The sequence below is a fragment of the Pleuronectes platessa genome, chromosome 4 (genome assembly GCF_947347685.1).
Source record: "Pleuronectes platessa chromosome 4, fPlePla1.1, whole genome shotgun sequence".
Lineage (NCBI taxonomy): Eukaryota > Metazoa > Chordata > Actinopteri > Pleuronectiformes > Pleuronectidae > Pleuronectes > Pleuronectes platessa.
Window position 1 is genome coordinate 23,941,283 of NC_070629.1, and position 20,782 is coordinate 23,962,064.

A 20,782-nucleotide genomic window follows, 5' to 3' on the forward strand; every position below is an offset into this window, starting at 1 on the left:
GTGACTCAGTGGTCAAACATAACTACCGGGTTCAACACAACCCCTCATGGTTGAATAGAAAAAAGTTAAGGGCTCTGTTCAGTCGTGACTAAATTAAAGCTCATCTGTCAGTGGGAAAAAAATTCCAGTGAAGGCGGCAGCTCCATTAGTCAAAGTAATTGTATAGAATTTTCTCTCAGGCAACGGAGGACGGTATATTTCCCATTTGATTGAATTTCCAGCGTCATGAGAAAATATTCATGATTCCCTAGAAGAGCGTAGAAAAAGTTTCATCTGTGATTTATCCTACTATCGAAGATAATTAGAAATAGCGTGGAGAGGCTCACTGTCTCCGCTGTGGAGCCTGAGTGGGTGGCTGCTAACGGGGGAACGTTACAGCTGCTGACGACTGTCACTGTGACTCAGAACTGGGGTTTGGCCACAAACACCATATTGAGTCATGTAAGTGCACTGTTTCTAAAAGGAGATGTTTCCTTCCCCACAGTGAGTGTAGCATCAGAAATACACACAATTTACACATTTTCACAGAATCAGGCTGAGAAATGTTACCAGGAAAATAGTCATTTATTGTGAAAAGCTAGCGATTTAGAAGTGTATTGGGTTTATTTGACAGCCGGCAGTTCTTCATGTGCTGCTGGTGTTTTCAGCGGCTCTGAGTTTAGACGACTTTGTTGATTATAGAGCCCAGCTGGTCGATCTGACACTCCACCACGTCTCCTCTCTGAAAGAGAAAAACGTTCAACACTCAGTTGGAACACACGATTTTCCCAAAGTCAACTAAAATACTGCTACAGGCAAAACACAGTCCCTCCATCTCTGCACCAGCAGTCGTTGAAAAGTAAAGCTAGAGCTGGATCAGCAAACCAGTTCTACATATTTTCGTCTGACACTGATAATTCTGATAATTGTCTCATCATTCGTTTTAAATGTAAAGACAGATTTTTGCTCCTGGCTGAAGGTTAAATTCTTCTGTATGAGCAGAGAATTGCAAACACTTGATTTCCATCAGTAAATATGGAACTTTTGTTCTATTTTTACTGCCGGAAGTGATATTGTGATAATCAGTGACATTGTTCTGTCGCCCAGTCGTAGTTTCACACGTGACGTCACCTTGAGAAAGACGGGTGGTGTTCTGAAAACGCCCACGCCCGGAGGAGTGCCCGTCAGAAACACATCTCCTGGAGTTAATGTCACGAACCTGATGCAGGAAAAGAAAATGGAGATTCAGATTCAGAAGCAGGGAGGAGACAGAGGCTGTAAAGTAGCTTCAAACTTACAGTGACTGGACATTTGTAGCTGCCGGAAAATTGTTTCTCAAAAACATGCAGCATCATGCATATGCTCATTTAGATAAAATACAGAAAGTTCTATTTTATGTTATTTATCACTGAAAACGTGATGTCTGAGGTTCTCCTGTGCAGACACCAAACAGAGGGTGAACTCACTTGGAGACCCAGGCCACCAGCTGCTCCGTCTTAAAGATCAACTGCTCTGTGTTGCTGCTCTGGACTGTGTCTCCGTTAACCAGGCAGCGCACGGCCAGGCTGTGAGGATCTGGAGGGAGGGACGCAAAACAACAGAATAGCTGATCTTCATGTTCCTCACTTTATACCTCGACAACTCCTCAAGAAGGTAAATGGACTCAGTTGCACACTAAACCACGACAGCAAGTAAAATTGATTATTTGATATTCAAAGTGCCAAATAATTTTGAGCTATTGAAATTTAGTTCAGGGATTAATTCTGTAGCACCGCTTTCATCAGTTTCCATCATTGTACCTCATATTATTGTGCTAATAGACACTTTATACTTATTTGTTATTTTTGAGGTTCCAGCTAAATGAATTTTCTCTGAGGAAACGCAATAATAATATCACATTTATTCCCAAATGTATTAAATAAAATGTAGATTCATGGGTTTAACATGGCTCATAACGCCACCTAGTGTTATTATTAAACTGTCAGACCTTGCAGGGCCAATGCTTACACAGACTCCATCGTTTAGGACGTCTCTAAATAATGATTTTTATATATATATATATATATATACACTTCTCAGACCTCCTGTTCATGATGAGGTGTTCCTTCTAGTTTTCTTGATTGTACACATAAAGCTCAGCGTGTTGGGAAACTGTCACGTTAATATTGCTTCTTAGAAACTCGTAAATTATAAATTAAAGTGATGGTCAGAAATACGAAATCGTTATCGCACACTAGTTGCTGCCCTGCTGCTCCAGTCACAGCTTGACAGATCAAAATCACAGATAACTTATTCATCACACTTTCATTTCCCCTTCCCCCCTCGTGCTCTCTCTCTCCCTGCTGCGGCCTCCCGTTCCCTCACCTTTTACAGAGTCGGTGGTTACCAAGGCCGGGCCCAACGGACAGAAGCTGTCGAAGGTTTTTCCCAGCAGCCACTGCTTCCCGTTGCGCCTCATCTGCCAGTCACGTGCGCTGACGTCATTGGCCACAGTGAAGCCGGCCACATAGGAGAGAGCGTCTTCCTCCTGCACAACAAGAGGAGCGGGAATGGAGTCTGAATCACGGCTCTGAGAGATGTTCCAGCAGATCAAAGCATCGTGGACGTCAGAGGTGATACTCACCTTGATGTGTTTTCCTCTGCGTCCAATTACAAAGGCCATCTCCACCTCCCAGTCCACCTCCTTCAATCCCACAGAAAGACCGAGATGAAGCAAATGCAGCATCAAAACAAAATTGATCCAAACTCCACATTCAGTATACGCAGGACTGCAGTTTCAGGTGTGCTCACAAAAAACACACAATGTGCTTGATGCTTGAGCTGCAGAACTACTGGTGAGACGGGGTATTACATATTTAGTTTTACCATCCAAGACACGTAAACACACGTCTTGTGCTCGTTTTCTTCTGCAGTATGTGAGATACAAATGTAAATTACTGCATCATCCCATAAACATGATGCTTCCTCTCGCGGCTGGTACGAGCCTTGAGGGATTTAAACATCACACAAAGTTTAAAAACATCTTGAAACACATTTGTTCGCTTCCTTTGCACATGACAATAAAGTCTTGTATCTTGAGTGGTCACTTGTTCTCACCTGGCTCTCTGAGGGCAGTGTAATGTCATCGTACGGCCCGGTGATGGCGCTGGGGAACTTGCTGAAGATGATGGGTTCTTTGGGCACCGGGGCGTTCTGCTCCAGGCAGTGGTCGAGGTAATTCATGCCCACGCACACCACCTTCTCTGGGGCCAACACGGGAGAGAGCAGACGGATGCCTGATCGCTCCAACACACACTGACCAGACGCCAGAGCTCTGAGGAGGAAGAAGATGGGGTCAGAGGGAGCATGTGGATCTGGGACAGAAGATAAACATGACGAGTTTATGAAAATACAAAAGTTGGAGTGTTCTAGCATGACTGAGTGTGAGTGAGTGATTGACACCTCTGTGCACACTCCAGACCCTTGTCCCCCAGCTCCAGCAGCTCCCTCATGGTGGAGGGCATGGAGGGGTCGAACGCCTTCAGATCCACCACGCCGAGCCCCTCCCCCTGCTCCACGCCCACTCGGATGCCCCCTCCGTCCCCATGCTGATGAAACTGCACCAGGCGCATGGCCGCACCGCTCACGCTTCGCCTCTGGACGTTTGTCGCTTGCCTTTGAGAGAGCAAACTTCTGCAGAAGCAAAGAGGAAGTCTCATCTGTTGAGGAAAAGAGAAATGAAAGTGTCGAGGCAAACAAATGGATAACGACAGACGAGCAGAGAGGAAACAGAAATCAAACAACAGGGCTAATGGGATTTTAATGGTTGATCGTTTTCTTTCTGCCCAGTATCAATTAAGTAATTTGTCAGATGTCATTAAATAGAAGACAGACAGAAAGTGAATGATTACATGTTTTATCCAAAAAGTCAGAGAAAAAATCAGCATTTAATTTGATGGAGCCAGAATTCTTTTTCCCTTGATAGACTGGAGATCGATTATCAACCACAGATTCAGCGATTACAGTTCTGTTTGATATTAACTTATAACATCTGCGTTGATCCTGTTGGGAAGTTCAATAACCTCAAGTGTCACAGCAGAAATAAAGACACAAAGACTTGTGAGAAAGAAATGATCATAATGTGAACTTCTTTATTCCACAAACCAGTTTGTTGAGAGGAAGCGGCCAAAATAAGTAAAGTGTCCTTTGTGTCAGCAAGTCTGGGAAACAATGTTCAATCACCCGTGTGTGAGAACAGGCCCGACACAAGAGCACAGCTGCAACAACAACTTATAAAACCCTTGGTAGTAAATATAAGTTAATGCAAAACCACTCTAATCTGAGATGTCATGTGATCTCTGGGTCCGACCCATTCATGTGAACGCGATATATCAGGAAATGCTTGAGGGAATTTCTTCAAATTTGGTTCAAATCTTCACTTGGACTCACTGGTTAACTGATTTGATTTCTGTGTACAAAGGTCAATGTCACGGTGCCCCCCCGCCATCCCAAAAAAAACAAACATGTTTATGTCATCTGTAGCGACTTGAGGGAATATCTTCAACTTTTGATCAGTCGTCTCTTTGGACTCAAAGATGAAATGATTTGGTTTCAGTTGTTAAAGTAAAGGTTGTATTCTTGTTTGGAGAAGAATGTGGATCTGTGGCCTGTTACTGAAAAAACTCTGATGGCTGATCTGAGGACAGATCCTGTCCTTAGGGATCCGATCACAGGAGGACAGCTCGGAGTGTGAACTTCTTAATGTGCTTACAGATCTACACACTGGCCTGTAGGACAGAGGTGACATGCGTGTTTATTTACATTCAGAGCAGGGAGGGAGGGGGGGGCCTGATCACGTGGTCACAGAAGATGCATTCAGGTTAGATCAGATTCATTTAGCTTTGCAGACACCAGGGCCCTGAACTCATTACATTCGAGATCTGATCAATTAGGTCTGAGATCATTGTATCTGTGTGAATGTGTCCTGAGCTGTTTTCACTCTCTGGTGCTGACGAGCCTCAACAAACCCTTCATCAGCTGATTCGACACTTCACTTCCTGCTGAACTTGCACTTCACTGTTTCCCCTCAGTTATTCAACACGTTTAGAATAAGACAACGTTTCTGTCGAATGAGTAAAAAACAAAAGAGCTTTTAGTTTCTTGCCCTCTGGACTCAGCCTGACGTACTCACCTCTCCGCTCCTGCACACAAAGCACCACTTCCAGCTGCTTCCGGTTTGTGTTTGTAGTCCACGAGGTCCGACCAATCCGAGACGAGACAAATCCAACAAACGATCCTAATGTCAAGGCTTTTTTATTATTATTATCATTAATGTTATGTTAAATAATATAAACTTTGCTGATATATTCATCTTGATGCTTGTTTTCAGGTTTTTTAATCAGTAACAAACTACAACTACCATATTCACCCTCGAAGGCGCCTTCAAATACAATGGGAATTTAGCAAACTCGCTAATTCACTTAGCGAGTTTGACTAATCACTTAACTCTTAACTAATCACTTAACTCTTTGTGATGTTTCAATTAATAATAAGTTCCACAATTTGTGACACTTTTACATTTACTAACTTTAAAGTAATTTTGCCACACATGTTCTTGTCTGCAGTTTTGAAATAGTTTTTATTTTTTGCACTTTTGTAATGTCCCCTTGCTCTTTTTTGGCTGTCTGGTGTAATGGGATTACTTTAATGGCATAGAAAAGATGACGAGCAGTAATTGTGCTGCTCACATTTACATTCATGTTTTCTATTTGCTTCTAACTCTTGGATTAAGAGAATAACTTGATATTCCTGACCTCTTGGGACTCAAATTGTGATTTGTAATGAAACCATGTGAGAAGCATTGATGCAACAACCAACAACTCATAGAAATCTTGAACAAATCTACAGTCATCTATATCATTTGCACAATCTTAAATTTGATACTACTGAGTTGTGGAGTTAAGAGTCCTGGTTAAACTTGGTGGTTTAGAGCTAAAGAAAAACCTTAAATTTAACCAAATGTATGATACAAATACTTCCAAACTATAACCAACTACATTTCTTGCATAAATGCACTGTGTTGCTGTAAACAGCTCATCACCTGATCTCATTATACACAATTTATACCCTTAAATCTGAATTTTGCGCTTGGGGTGCTGGTAATCACGAGCCAGGAGGAGGCCGTGAAGGCAGCACGAGTGGGACAGAGCGTGTCATGTGATCAACCGGAGCAGGATCCCCGGTCACCGGCTGCACTCCGCCTCTTTCCCCTGCAGCCACCGGAGGAGAAGGAGGAACACGATGTGCACCCGGTGAGAACAACCTCCGTCTGTGTCTCTGAACGCCATGTTCGCTCTCTCAGCTTCTTTCCTCCTGCAGCTTCACGCAGGACTGGAGTCCCGGCAGCAGCAGCAGCCCCGGAGCCTCAGAGGCGCTTTCTCTTTGTGTCTTATTTATTCATGTCATTTACCTGATTGGGCTTCATGTGTGTTATTCAGTCACGTGATCCCATTCAACCCCAGCGTCTGTCACGCGACTCAACGAGGAAACATCTCACTGACCTTTGCACTTTGTCACATTTTTACTCTCCGGTGTTCATCTCACGTTCATCCTGCATTGTTCATCACACGACATGTCCTTTGTGCTGTTCTTTGTTGTGTTTGCACAATGTGCTGTAGCATTTGCTGGCCCCAGGACAGTTAGCCTCAAAGGGGACAATAAAAGTATATTTGACGTTATATTGCAACAGAGGTGGATTAAGTTTCTGGTAAAAAAAAAAAGTGCCTCTACTCTTATTTCTATTTCGCTTTCATTTCACTTTCTCATCTGCTCATTGTTTTCTCATGTGATGTCTGAAGAATTTAAAAGTGTAAATTCACAGGGACACCCGCTGCAGCATGTGTGAGTTGCTCCATGTGAAGAGCACACTCGGTACAAAGTCTTGACTTATTCTGCAGTGAGAAAAGAAATTAACCTTTTGCCCTCTCGCATTGAAGCAGGTCTCAAAGGTCTTGCAGGTTTCCACTCTGAGCATGAACCTGCATTATAAAGTATTATTGCACTGTTCAGGCTGAGATAGCTTATCAAACAATGCTGTTATTGCATGTGAGGAAATGACTTGTTCTCTGTGTTTCTCTCTCTCTCTCCAGCGTCCAGCCTGTTGAATGGACCAGCGACCTCAAAAACCAGAAGTAAGCATGTGTTTCCTGTTTGTCTGCAAGAGCAAGCGATGCATCCTAACGTGCAGGCGTGTGAGATGACGGTGTTCCCTTCTTTCTAGTTTTGACGGCCTCGTCTTGGTGACCCAGAGCCATGACACGCTGCCCTCGGAGCTCGAGTGTCTGAAAGCTCCTCTGCAGGACTACAGCTCTGTGAGTGTCTCCTCTTTCACCTCCTGCAGACCAGCAACCTCAGCAGAACTGCATTGTCTTTTACATTCTGACACAAACTCCATATAATATACACACATCCCTGCTTGTAATGGCACTACCAAGAACAACACAAACATAACACAAAATCCTCTCATGTATGTCTGAATCGCTTAATTAATCCTGTGTACCTTTTTAAAAACCCAGGATTTATCTGTGTATCTGAGCCTCGGCTTTGTGGAAATTTATGAATTTGCTGCAAATGTTATGCATCAAATAAGTTACATCAATGTTCAAAATAAGGAGATGTGATGTAAATTGGCTGCTGTTGGGTGAGATGAAAGACATTTAATTTAGTAAGTGTTTCATCAAACTAAATGTGAAGAATCAGTCTTCAGAAATTAAGATCAAAGTTCACAATTGAGTGAAATCATTCAATTTGGTCTAACTCAGCTAACTAGGGCCAGATTCAGATGTCCCTACTACAGCCGGGATGGGTAAGAGAGTCTGATTCAGTCTAAGGTAAAATAACATCAGCTAGTGGACTCACATGTCCCCTTCAGGGTGGTCTCTTCTGTCACGTCTCACACTGTCAAACAGCTTATGGAATATGGTGCTTTCCAAGAGAAATGGATAAAAGATTATTTGTCCACAATCCAGTGCAGAGAATCAGAGTGTCACACAGAGATGAACAATCATTACAGCTGAAAACATGCAGCTCAACTTGATCCGTGTCCAGACAGATGCTCTTAGATAAGTTAACGCTCTTCAGGAGAGTTACTGACATGGATGATGTTATACAGTTAAGTTTTGTAGTGTTGGGACAACTTGCTGCTCTGAGCCAATCTTTATAAAACTGTTTGTGAAGACTCACTGATCCAAACCTGAAAAACTGCTAAATAGAAGCAGCTCCAGCCATCACATTAGTGCATGTGATTAATGTTCAATAATATATGATGGCCCTCGAAGGATGTTATAAAAAAAAGAAGAGAAATGGCCCTTGATAGTAAAAAGATAATCACACGTATATGGTGCTGTGCTTCCAGGTGGACAGCGGACTGGGAGAGGAGGTGGTCATCCTCAAGGTCCCTGGTCTCCCTGGGAACCGGCTGGTGTTTGCCAGCACCGGTCCGGTGAACCGCGACTACGACGATGTCAGGCGCTTCAGTGATGCAGCCGTCAACGGCATCAAACGGTCAGTTGATGGTGACTGAAGAACAGGACTGGGATTAAACTCCAGGTTTTTCTTTGCTGTTTCACTCATCTGTGTTTCCTTCCAGGGCCTTGAAAGCAGGCATGCAGCGCCCCCTGCTGGTTTGCCCGCCACACAAGGACTATAAGAACAGCACCCTGGTGGCTGCGCTCGGGGCCCTTCATGGTCTGTACATGGTAAGAAAAGATTCCGTTCACACTTGGTACTTTACGGCCCTTGGTTGATGCGATCACAGGGGACACTTGGGGTGATTGAACTGATGAAGTTCTGCTGAGTCAGGGCAAAAGTTTTGTAATGTCCTCTGTGGTCTGGAGTTTGGACAATTGGGGCATTGATCAGTTTATTCATATCTCAGCTTTTGCCCCTTCAACTTTAACCATTTCAAAAACTGTCTCGAGTCCGATAAGTAAATAGCAGCACAAAACGTTATCTCTGCTTCGAGCGCACAACCCCTCGTGAACCTCTCACCGCAGGCGTTTGACAACATGTGGTGTTAGAATGGAGATTATTTAAGATGCTGGAGAAGATTTGTTGCATGTTTTGTTCAAGGTCCACGCTTGAGGCAAAGCACCTGAGATTTAGCACAGGCAAAGTCTCCAGATGTAAAAAGCTGATTCTTTTATTATTTTTGTTCTTTAATTATCACAGGTCCCAAGGAAAGTCAAATCTGATCATAGGTGTGAAATATTGTAAAGCTCAACACCATCTGCATGTTTGAAAGCATCTTGTGTCTTGTCTACAAACAGCCTATTGAAGTGAGGGAGGCGAATGTGAAGTCCTCTGACTGCAAGGTGTGTGTCCTGGGGCTGTGGGCTTCAGATGAGACTGAGGGCCGGAGGCTGGTGCAGCTGGCTGATGCCCTGGAGAGCGGGAGGTGAGTCGCACCCTTCATCTCATTTCCTGCTGAGACTTCCTCTCCCACTGCTCACTCACCTGCCGGCCTGTTTCCCACTCCTCAGGTTGGCATGTCGTGACATCGGTGGCTCCGACCCCGAGCGCATGGCCGCCCCTCGCGTGGCCGACTACGTCCAGGAGCTTTTCAAAAACAGCCCTGTGAAGGTAAGAGATGTTCCAGCACATGTGCCGACAGAATCACCTGTTTTTTTCCTCCCAGGAACCAGGAAAATGTCAAATTCCTGTCTCCGTCCAGGACAGTTTGTTTCTTCAGTGACAATTGAATCCCCTGTTTAAAGTGTGTGATGTGTTTCTTCCCCTCCAGGTGGATGTGGTGAGCGACCTGAAGGTTCTGGAGAAGGAGTATCCCTGTCTGGCTGCCGTCAACCGCTGTGCCAGCAGTACGGGAGCATGTTCTGTTCTCACCACATATCAACATGGCTCTGGACACTGATTTCCAGGACTGTGAATGTTTTGCATACTTGTTCATAGCATCCTCCTCTTCCAGGTGTCCCCCGTCACCAGGGCAGAGTGATCAAGCTGCAGTACTGTGGAGAGGGACCCATCCAGAAGACGCTCATGCTGGTGGGAAAGGTGAGAGTGACATCAGAGGAGCGCTCATGTGTCAGTTGAGGGCCAGTTTTTTTGGTGTTAACTTGTCTTCACTTGTTAGCGGGGGCCAGTTTGGTTAGTTAACCTTTATTGGCCCAAATTTGGGAAGTAGAAAGTATCTGGGGCGCTCTGATCTTCCTGCTTGGCCCCTGACTAGGTCATTTGAAAAAATCTGATTATAATTCAGTTAGAGCGCTTTAAGACTAATCAGCAAGGAGTTTAAGGGACATTCTCTGTTTGATTAAGTATTTGTTAATAGATGCCATGTACTGTACCTACATGTCACTGACTAGCTAATTAAACTGAGATCTGTTTCTTGTTGTGGCGTCTCCAGGGCATCACCTACGACACTGGAGGAGCTGACATCAAGGCCGGGGGCCACATGGCCGGGATGCACAGGGACAAGTGTGGAGCTGCTGCTGTTGCCGGCTTCTTCCAGGTGAATGAACTCAGTGAAGAAACCCTCAGGGAGCTTTCACCGATAAAGAAGCTCAACTGTCACCGAGTCAGGAATCAGCTCCCAGGGGCTCAGACCTGGATGCTGCTGAGTCATGTTGACCAGAGAACATCATTTCCTTCTTGTTTGGGAAACGTGATGTGATATTTAGTTCCAGATAAAGGCTTACGTATACTCAGTGTTGTGTGTATCTTTGTAAGTTAGAAATCGTCAGTGTTATTTACTTCTGTCTTTCTCTCTAGATCTTGGCGAAGCTGAAGCCTAAACATCTGAAGGTTATCGGCTCGATGGCCATGGTGAGGAACAGTGTGGGTTCAGGTCAGTCTAACCAGCTCAATACTCATGTTCCTGGTTTAACGTCGCTCAGTGAGATCTGTGCTGTAGCTCTTTCTCCCTCGGTTCACTGTATGTGTGTGTGTGTCTCTTCTCAGACTGCTATGTGGCTGATGAACTGGTGGTTTCCCGTGCGGGTCGTAGGGTGAGAGTGGGAAACACAGACGCTGAGGGTCGCATGGTGATGGTCGACCTGCTCTGTGAGATGAAGGAGAAGGTCAGAACATCTCACTATTATTACTTCGCAACTAGTTTCTACACTCGGTGCTATTTCCTGGACTATTTTTATGACAAGTCACAACAATATCTCGTGACCACGTAAACTACACGTCTGACTTAGATTCTTTAGAGATTATGTACATAGCACATTAAATACTCAGATAACTGCACACACAGTATTTTTTTTAATCTATTAAATATTTTGAGAAACAAAATAAATTTTACCCCTTGTAACACAGAAATGTCCAATGTATTTTAAGAAATTTTACAAAAAGAATCCGTGTCAAATTAAGATTGTTATGTTGTATATTCCTCAAATATTCATTTATACCATAGTAGAATAATTCTCAGCCCTTTTTGGTGAGAATCAGTAAATGAAGTTGAAATGTGTAAGTGAGAGTTAAACACTGAGGTTCACTGTCAACATGAACATTTAACGCTAAGTTTACCAACATTTGACTCGGCTACTTCTCAGTATGGAAACTCAAACTCAGAACTGAAACCTCCCACCTCCACCTTTCAACACTTTGCAGACAAACTTAAATTCATCCCGAAAGTCTCCTTCTCCATATTTGTTAGTGTTGTTTCATCTTTTTCAAGTCATCAGATCCACTGAACTCGTGTCACAAGCAAAGATAATTTCAAACCAGTGATCGAGACCTGATCTCTTCTTCTTCTGATCATGTGCTGTGTTCCTGCAGGCGCTTCGCGAGACTTCTCCTCAGCTCTTCACTATCGCCACTCTGACGGGTCACGCCATCAGAGCCATGGGGCCCAACTACTCTGTGAGTCGTGTTCAAACGTGCACAAAGCTGTCATTTACACAGATGAGTGGATATTTCAACATTAATCATTTGAATGTAGAAAACGTGCGTTGAGTTCAATTTAGAATTTCTCATTGTAGATCATCATGGATAACGGACCGGCCCATCGCAATGGGAACGCTGCTCAGTGGCAGAAAGGTGAGTGTGAGAGTTCATGTTTGAGTTTGGGAACTAAATATTTATCCCACAGTTGTCCAGCAGATGTCGCAATTGTAACTGTATCAAAAGCTTTACTGAATCACCCCTGGTCTTTGTTTTGTCTTCGTGCAGCTGGAGAGAAGCTGGGCGACGTGTTCGAGATGTCCAGCATCAGACGAGAGGACTACGACTTCCACAAGGGCCAGTCTGAATACGAGGACATCCTGCAATGCAACAACCTGCCGTCCTCCGCTACACCTCGAGGACATCAGACCCCGGCAGCCTTCCTCATCATGGCCTCCGGGCTCGACAAGGTCCTCACACTTGTATATTTACTTTTATAAATGTAACATGGAAGAAGACAAGTCATTAACTTCTGTCAATCCGGACTTTTCTCCGCAGTTTGGTGTGGACTCGAACACTCCTCTGCCCTATTCCCACGTTGACATCGCCGGATCCAGCGGTCCTTTCCCCGGGGTCCCGACCGGAGCCCCCATCCTCGCAATGGCAACCAACTACTTCCTGTCTGATCTCTAAACTGATATCCCACGTACAGGAAAGACTTCGGTCTCTGCGCTCACTCCAAACACAAATCTGTTAATGTCCAAATACAAACAAACCAGTGACCTGCAACATGTGCAGTATTTCATGGCTAACACCTCAGATTGTTTTTCTGCAACAGTGTCCTCTGTTTTCTAAGATCATGTGACCTTTGTCTGCAACACATGTAAAATGTCCCTGTTCTGAAGTGGCCTGAATCCATTTATACTCAGGGGTTTAATGGCAGTGTGACAATAATCATCCTTTTTTTATGTGCATCTGTATGTGTGCGACAGACCTTGGCCTTGGTTGTGTGCTGAATGACGCTGTGTGACAGAGAACTCTCCCTTGACCAATAAAACTAATCAGAGCTCATTGTTTTCTGTCTATACAATTTATTTCCTCACTGGTTTTAATGTTTATTTAGTTAATACAGGGAATCGGAGCAGTTCCAGTTGACAGAGGTACAGAAGAGGCACCATGGTAACAGCTTGTGTAAGACTTTGAGTACATGAAACCATCAAAGTACACGCATTATTATTTAGTTATGTAAAGGTTTGACATCTTGTACTTGGAGTTTCCAGATTTGAAAATACTCTACATTCCACTCCAATCTATTTGTGTGACTCTCTAGTTACCAGTTACTTCAGAGATCAAACGCTGAATCTAGCAGTTATTTAAAAAAATGATGCCTAAAATTCTATTAAGTTAGAAATCGCTTGACGTGGCTGTATTGAGGGTTTCTGCAGAGCTACCAAAGTGAAATCTAAAATCTGTTTTATGATCCCGAGGATTTCATGCTACTTGATGGAGACTTGGAGGCAGCAGGGGCCCGACAGCTCTGCCTTGAGGCCCCCAAAGAGATTCATCTGGCTGTGCCTCCACCACTGTCTTTAACACAAAGACACCTTTGCCTTCACCTGAGTAGCTCAATTAAAAGAGATTTTTGGTAACAATGCAGGTGTGTTGTTTACTAATACTTGTAGCTTTTCTGAATGGAAACCATATAGCTTGGTATTGATTACAGCTACTTGAAGGAAAAAAATGCTCATTTAAACTCAATAAAATTTGTATTATCTATCAATGGAATCAATGGCACCCCCCTACCCACATGGAAAGCTAATATGACTGAAGATGATCATAGAAGGATGTGTGTGAGATCAGAGCGAGTTGGCTCACCTATATAAGATAAACATTTGTCAGTGGAACCACACACAACGACCGTGAGCCAACGTCAGACACACGAGAAACGTCTCTCCAGTAACTTTGACCGTCACAACACGAGAATACTCAACAACTTTACAGAAGGAAACACTCTACAGAAACCTTCGTGCTACACTGCAGCACCTGTTAATCGACATGGAGAGGATCAACAGCATCCGCAAAATGCTGCAGGCCCTCGACAGAGCCCTCCAGGAGGAGCTGGAGGCTGAAAACGCTTGTCTGGTCTTTGAATCTCCTCTCCCATCCTTCGTCTTCATCTGCCCTGTCAATCATCCCCTCTTCCCCCCTCCCAGGCTTACCCTCTTCCCTCCCCTCCCCTTCCCTCCCTCCATCAACCTGTATCACTTTAAAAATGAGCTACTTTTTCCTCTATGTGTCAGTGTGTGACTGGTATATCTCAGAAACTACTAAACTACTAATGTGGGAGAGAAGCTCAAACCCTGAAGCCCCACATAAATTGTTATTGTTGTTATTGTGGCACTAAAACAGATCAATGTGTAGTGTTATGACTGATTCACCCGACTGCCCTCATTCATTAAGCTGTAATGAATACACATGACACAGGGAGCTTCTCTTCCCAGCTTCTCCTTCCTCTTCTCCTACTCATCAGATCAAAGACACTAATATCTCATCAATAAATGTTACTGACTTGATTATGATGGTGGATGAGATTGGGATCGTAATGGTGGATCCTGTATCATGCTGGCTGATTGTGATAATAATGGTGGATCCTGTATTGTGTTGGAATCTGATAGTGGTGGTGGACCACGATTGAGGTGGCAGCTGATGGTGGATCCTGATGGCAGCAGTGGACAATGATTGTGCACTATAGTCAAAATGAGTCAAGCATAAGTTCACTGCAGTGAGATGAAAGCCTCGCCACCAGAACTACTACAAAGCTGTCACTGTAAAGAAGTTTGTGCCGATGGAAATATTGACAAAACCATATTTGAAGTATAAGGTGTATATTATACATATAATATACATACATAATACATAATAATACAGATTTAAAGGTAAATAACTGAAGCACTAATACAAAGTTGTGCATTAGACTAACATAGCCTGTAGAATGATGGCCCAGCAGATGTAAGTGTATTTAACCAAAAGTGAAAACACTATTGAGTTGTGCTCTATGTGGAATTAAAAGTCTTTAATATCTTACAATGAGTTTTGCGTGGGTACAGAGTGATGCCTTTAAAGACGTATTTCCATCATTTGTTATAATTGCTGTATGAAGACTGTATCGGTTCACAGACGTGTCCTCACCATCATGGCTGAAATCCCCTCCCGTCTTATTTAGCGCTCAGGAAGACGGAACCAGGAAGCGGAAATGACGCAATGAGTCAGAATCATTAAAACCGGACGTTAGCGCGCGCTTGCAGCTCAAACCTCTGCAGTGAGAGTGTGTGTGTGTTTGTCTCGTGCTCATCTGACAACACAAAGACTGAACTCCTCCACACACACTCTACTTTCAACCCACGGTCCTCCATCCTGACTCGAGCAGCCACCTCTCTTCTTGAGTATTCTACCCGGAGAAGAAGCACCGCCACACGGGAACCATGTTCGAGGCTCGCCTGGTGCAGGGCTCCATCCTGAAGAAGGTTCTGGAGGCTCTGAAGGACCTGATCACCGAGGCCTGCTGGGACGTCAGCTCGTCCGGCATCTCCCTGCAGAGCATGGACTCCTCTCACGTGTCCCTGGTGCAGCTCACGCTCCGGCACGACGGCTTCGACTCGTACCGCTGCGACAGGAACCTGGCGATGGGGGTGAACCTCAGCAGGTGCTGCTCACACACACACCGACTCACACACACACTTGTGCTTCTTTCTCCCTCCCGGATAACACGTCGCGATCCCCGGGGAGTTTTAGATGAAGGATCCACCGACTCTTTAAGTTTGACAGCTCGAGTTGTTAAAGTTTTGTTGTTAAATTCGTTATAAAGTAGACGGGGTCTGGTTTATGTGCGCCGGTTTTAGTGCGGTAACACAACGTGGCGATGGGAACACACGATGCAGCTGTTGGCCAGTATTAGAAGTCGGTGTTTAATGCGTGAAGAGGGAAAGATGGTGAGGGGAAAAAAGAAAGGAGGGAGCCATCTTGGTTCTTGCCCGGACATGTCTGTTAACTCTTCATTGTCAGTTCTCTAACGCGCAGATTCACGCGCTTACAGTCTGCTGATGTTTCTCATTGTTCACCATATTAACTGCGGCTTGTGTTTAAATTCACACTTGGCGCAGTTTTCACAGACATCTGCTGCTTTATGAATACGTAATGACGTCATTTGAGCGCCAATTCCTCTGCCGGCCGGGTTGGCGGGAATTGTTGTTTAACCCGGGAACTTCCACTTCCGGCCACTTCCTTCTTAACCCGGTTCGACTAGGATCAGATGTTTTAGGTTTATTATCGACAAAATGTTGTAAACATGAAATAAATTGATAAGCTGATCGGCACAAAGATGATCATGTTTTGAAGTTCTCACAATGCATTTTCCTTTCTTTTGAAGATAATCTATTTTTAGTTTGTTTCCAAACCAAATACTCACCGAGCTCAGTTTACATAATGTTGAAGGTATTTTTTTTCAAGTAAGAGTCTAGACCATGATTATGACAACAATCTGCGAGTTGTTTTTAATGATTTATCCTTAACTCTGTAAAATTTCAGAATAATAGTCAAATGTACATCCCATCTTTCTAGTCCTACTGATCTGATTGCAATTTGAGACCTTTAAAATAGAAAGCTGGCACATAGAAGCAAACTGTATGGATGTTTATAAGGCGCTGAATCATCCCCACTTGTCTCATCCCGAGCGTATGGATTTCTCATCTAGAATTCACTGCCTTCCAAAGCATCTTGAGTTTGACTTTTTTCTTCTTCAATCCCATCCAGTATGTCAAAGATCCTGAAGTGTGCTGGAAACGAGGACATCATCACCCTCCGAGCAGAAGACAATGCAGACACACTCGCCCTGGTGTTTGAGACCCTCAGTAAGTTTGACTTATTACGATCAGCAGCAGCTTTAAAATGATCTCCCCAGATCTTCAGCATTGTCTTACCTGCCTCTCATCGTATTGCAGACCAGGAGAAAGTCTCCGATTACGAGATGAAGTTGATGGACCTGGATGTGGAGCAGCTGGGTATTCCAGTAAGTAATCTGTCATCCGTCCTCAGTTTGTGTCCGACGTGTTTCTGAGGCACACAGCTCCTGACCCTTTCCCAACCATCTCTCCCTCCAGGAGCAGGAGTACAGCTGCGTGGTGAAGATGCCCTCCGGGGAGTTCGCCAGAATCTGCAGAGATCTCTCCCAGATCGGCGACGCCGTCATGATCTCCTGTGCCAAGGATGGAGTCAAGTTCTCTGCTTCAGGAGAGCTGGGAACAGGAAACGTCAAACTGTCCCAGACCAGCAATGTAGACAAAGAGGATGAAGCGGTAAGCATGAACTTACAGTTTAAAGACAACAGAATATATTTAGTTAATTCAAAGCAAAACGGTGATGTTGGTACATTGCTGATGTGTGAATTTGTCATAAGTATTCACTAAGATAGTTAAAAAGTACAATTCACAAGCTGTTTAAAACTTCAGAGGCAGCTGGTTCTTTCTATCCACTTAATTGAATACAATACGATTTTAATCTGTGGATCAGAAGACACAAATTCTGCAAATTTACAATTTTATTTTGATATCATTAATTCAAAATGATTTTATTTAAAATATGTATTACCGATTTAATTTATGTCTGTTTGTCCCCAGAACCAAAGACTAAGATCTTTAGTTAAGAACTGAAAAAAAATTAATTTAGTCAATTGACATCAAAATGTATCTGCAATTGTTGGTTATAATTCATTAGATCTGATGTTGACCGTCTGAATGTATTTAGAAAAACCGTAACACTACAGGAACGTAAGCTTAGACATTGATAATGATTCTAATTATTCATCGTCCCTTTCTGCCTGCACTGTTGTGATGACTCATGTTCTGGTTCTGACCGTTTCCCTCCTCGTGTCTGTAGGTGACCATCGAGATGAACGAGCCCGTGCAGCTGATCTTTGCCCTCAACTACCTGAACTTCTTCACCAAGGCCACGCCCCTGTCCAAGACCGTCACCCTCAGCATGTCCGCCGACATCCCCCTGGGTGAGTGCAGCAGACGGGTTTCTTGCATCACTCGCTTCATGTCGATTCTCATCATGATCTCAGAAGTTGTAGTGGCCCTTGCATGATTATCATCTTCTTCTTTCCTGCAGTGGTGGAGTACAAGATTGCCGACATGGGACACGTCAAATACTACCTGGCGCCGAAGATCGATGAAGAGGCTTCATAGATTGTTTCTAAAAGCCCCAAAAAAGGAGAATAGAATAAAACGGGTGACTGGGACTTGTCCTGTGTGACTGAAGGGCTCAGTGATCACATGGTGGAGGACGACTAAGATTAATGAGATTCACAGCAGGAGGTTTAATGTCAACCCTTCTATAAACAGTCAGCTGTCCACTGTATGAATGATGTCATCTGTAGAGTGATGCAGCTTTGATTCTGAAGACGTGTTCAGAGCCACTGGCTGTTTTCATTCCACACTGCCCCGGCGTAAGTTCAGCACTCGTTCACTCTGTCTATTTTTGCCCGATTTGGAAAAGCAGATTTCACATATCCCATTTTTCCTTGTAGATAACGCATTTGTAAATACTTTCTGTGGTTTCGCAATGTCGCGTCGACCCCAAATGTTTTTGTATTAATCGATTCAGTGCAAAATAAATGATTCCAGCTGTTTCCAATTTATCTTTGTGTTTTGAAAATATGGAGATGGGTCCTACAGTCGTAACCAGATGAAGCCAGCAGGTGGAGCTCTTTCTTTACTCTAGGAGAAAATAAATAATCCTCCCCGGTCCGGTTTGAGGAATAAATCTGAGAAATTTACTGATTACAGTTTAACAGACGAAAATAGAAGTTGATTTATTTCTGGAAAGCACTCTGCATCACATTGATAATCTCTTTATAGTTGCACAACCATTGTCCAGGGTCTAGGACATTTCATTTGCTGCTTCCTCAGTTATTCAACCACATGAGGATTTGGAGATTTGACATTTCTCCGAATTCAGTTTTACACAACAGTTGAATCTGAGAGTCGGGCAGTTTCAGTTCAGTGAGCAAATGGAAACACTGCTGAATATTCAGAGATTCAGTTCAGAGGCAGCCAGAAAAAACTCAGACACGTGTCTGTCCATCAGTCCGTCTCTCTGTCAATTAGTCTCTGCCTTTCTATTTGTCTGTATGTCTGCAGCCGGTCTGTGTATGAGTTTGTCTGGAGCTGATCATTGACTGTCTATCTGTGTGTGTGGTTGTCTCTGCAGGAGTTAATGTGCAGTCAGACAGTTTTAATCCTCACAAAGCTTTAATCTGACACATCTGGCTCTCGTCTGATTATAACTTCTCTACACGCTGCAAAATAATGTGATTTAAGTAGAAACCAGCTGGGACTTTATTATAATACCATGACAGTGGTGGCATATAACCAAGTAAATTTACTCAAATTGTACAAATTTGACCGATATGTACTTTATTATTTTCTTTTCGTGCCACTTTATACATCTACTGCACCACAGTTTATAATACTGCACTTTGTTTAAATGAGCTTCCCCCCAATTACAACAATGGTGCAATGAGTTATGGTCTGCAATTAGATTTTAAAGCATTATTTAGGATAACAATTAGTACATTTTAATGAAGTAAACGATATCAAAAGCAATTAAGAAGAGGCCATTAGCAGTCAATAGTAAATATTTTACTGTTTTAATCTGAGAATTCAACCAACATAAGGTTTAAATTAATGAGTTTAGGGGTGTTGATAGATAGATGGATGGATGGATGGATGGATAGATAGCCCTCGCCCGGCCCCTTCCTCCTCCAAGTGTAGAAAACTACGGTGGCCTTCAGGTTCCATTAGAAAAGCACAAAGTTCTCACTTAGTTTGTCTGTTCTTGGCTACTGTAGAATCAGGGTTATTCAAAATGGCCGTCTCTGTCTCATCTTAAGGTAACGGAAACACAATAATACGAAGTTTCAGGTGATAAAACCCCTAATTTTTATGTTGTGTATGAGAAAGTTCCAGTTGTTGAATAACTTAACTCTGATAACTTTAACACAACGTGTAGGATACAGTTGTGTATGTTTGGGACCCACGGCCAGTGTAGCCTACTTATATTCATGGACTTTTTTACTTTCGGTTTTTTTATCATGAAATCAGCAGCATTTGATTAAACACTCATTTTCCTTCTCACCACAAAATATGGACAAAATATCAGACTTTATTAAAACAGACGTTATCTTCTCATCTTTTTTTTTTTTTTTCTCTTCCTTATTCTGATCCGTTTAGATCAACTCTATTGGGCCCACGCAGAGGAAACACACTTGTTACTGCAGTGGATATTAAACTAAGTAGACATAATGACAAGAGAAAATATGCACTGTTAAGTATTAATATATTCAAAATATAGCGATATGTACATACACCTTTAACTACAGACAGAATAGAATATGCCAGGGAAGTAGTAAAACAAAATGCAATAGCACAGTGAAATTATAATTACACAGATGTGAATATACTGATATAAATATATAAGCGGGTATATGAAGAGGCATTTTCTCTTTGTCCAAAATGTGCCTCGTCTGATTGACTGGAGAATAAAAGCAGCATCGACACAGCAGATTATAACTTTCAGTAGATTGCCTGCCAGTGTAATCCCAGGCTCCAGTGGAGTGACAGAATTCATCTGCTGAAAGGGCAGGACTCTCATGGGCTGAAACCACGCGGCGGGAAAAGAGGATTTTATTTGTTTATTCATTTATTTTATGGATTTATTTATGCCAGGGACATTTTGACACTATAATAATTCATGCCTGCTCAGGATGTCTAAATATACACCAGCTCTCGGCAGCTTTCTCCGCCTGTGCTGAATTTCTGAAAACCTTTGAGGGAAGATGTACTCATCATATTTTATTCTCTGAAAC

At 43.3% G+C, this 20,782-nt stretch overlaps 3 protein-coding genes across 4 annotated transcripts; 2 read left to right on the forward strand and 1 right to left on the reverse strand.

The window, feature by feature from the left end:
- Positions 1-545: 545 nt before the first annotated feature.
- Positions 546-5,266, reverse strand: fahd2a (fumarylacetoacetate hydrolase domain containing 2A). 2 transcript variants are annotated; one of them, XM_053421277.1, is made up of 8 exons: positions 5,150-5,266; positions 3,421-3,677; positions 3,076-3,292; positions 2,603-2,662; positions 2,344-2,506; positions 1,446-1,554; positions 1,111-1,198; positions 546-721 (listed from the first exon to the last, which is right to left on the reverse strand). In XM_053421277.1, the coding sequence occupies exons 2-8, from the start codon at positions 3,675-3,677 to the stop codon at positions 659-661; spliced, it is 957 nt and encodes a 318-aa protein (XP_053277252.1). In that variant the 5' UTR covers positions 5,150-5,266; the 3' UTR covers positions 546-658. The 2 variants fall into 2 exon arrangements, with proteins under 2 accessions (XP_053277252.1, XP_053277253.1); XM_053421278.1 differs by having other exon boundaries at positions 3,421-3,651; positions 5,150-5,257.
- An 886-nt stretch (positions 5,267-6,152) lies between these two features.
- zgc:152830 (uncharacterized protein LOC767682 homolog) lies at positions 6,153-12,930 on the forward strand. Its single transcript, XM_053421276.1, has 16 exons — positions 6,153-6,269; positions 7,107-7,148; positions 7,238-7,328; positions 8,372-8,520; positions 8,606-8,714; positions 9,285-9,412; positions 9,498-9,597; positions 9,758-9,833; positions 9,941-10,026; positions 10,379-10,483; positions 10,744-10,819; positions 10,933-11,051; positions 11,755-11,838; positions 11,958-12,015; positions 12,148-12,329; positions 12,418-12,930. The coding sequence occupies exons 1-16, from the start codon at positions 6,259-6,261 to the stop codon at positions 12,550-12,552; spliced, it is 1,551 nt and encodes a 516-aa protein (XP_053277251.1). The 5' UTR covers positions 6,153-6,258; the 3' UTR covers positions 12,553-12,930.
- A 2,200-nt stretch (positions 12,931-15,130) lies between these two features.
- Positions 15,131-18,553, forward strand: pcna (proliferating cell nuclear antigen). The gene is made up of 6 exons (XM_053420624.1): positions 15,131-15,562; positions 16,669-16,766; positions 16,857-16,924; positions 17,016-17,210; positions 17,791-17,914; positions 18,025-18,553. Exons 1-6 carry the CDS (start codon positions 15,342-15,344, stop codon positions 18,099-18,101), a joined length of 783 nt encoding a protein of 260 aa, XP_053276599.1. The 5' UTR covers positions 15,131-15,341; the 3' UTR covers positions 18,102-18,553.
- The last annotated feature ends 2,229 nt before the right edge of the window (positions 18,554-20,782 follow it).

Coding starts and splice junctions, on each gene's coding strand:
- fahd2a (XM_053421277.1), bottom strand. CDS start 3,677: ATGAGACTTCCTCTTTGCTTCTGCAGAAGTTTGCTCTCTCAAAGGCAA. Junction 2,507..2,602: donor GCAGAGGAAAACACATCAAG/GTGAGTATCACC, acceptor CTTGTTGTGCAG/GAGGAAGACGCTCTCTCCTA. Junction 1,199..1,445: donor CTGGTGGCCTGGGTCTCCAA/GTGAGTTCACCC, acceptor TTCCTGCATCAG/GTTCGTGACATTAACTCCAG.
- zgc:152830 (XM_053421276.1), top strand. Junction 7,149..7,237: donor AGCGACCTCAAAAACCAGAA/GTAAGCATGTGT, acceptor CCTTCTTTCTAG/TTTTGACGGCCTCGTCTTGG. Junction 12,330..12,417: donor TGGCCTCCGGGCTCGACAAG/GTCCTCACACTT, acceptor TTTTCTCCGCAG/TTTGGTGTGGACTCGAACAC.
- pcna (XM_053420624.1), top strand. CDS start 15,342: ATGTTCGAGGCTCGCCTGGTGCAGGGCTCCATCCTGAAGAAGGTTCTG. Junction 16,925..17,015: donor TGGAGCAGCTGGGTATTCCA/GTAAGTAATCTG, acceptor CTCTCCCTCCAG/GAGCAGGAGTACAGCTGCGT. Junction 17,915..18,024: donor GTCCGCCGACATCCCCCTGG/GTGAGTGCAGCA, acceptor TCTTTCCTGCAG/TGGTGGAGTACAAGATTGCC.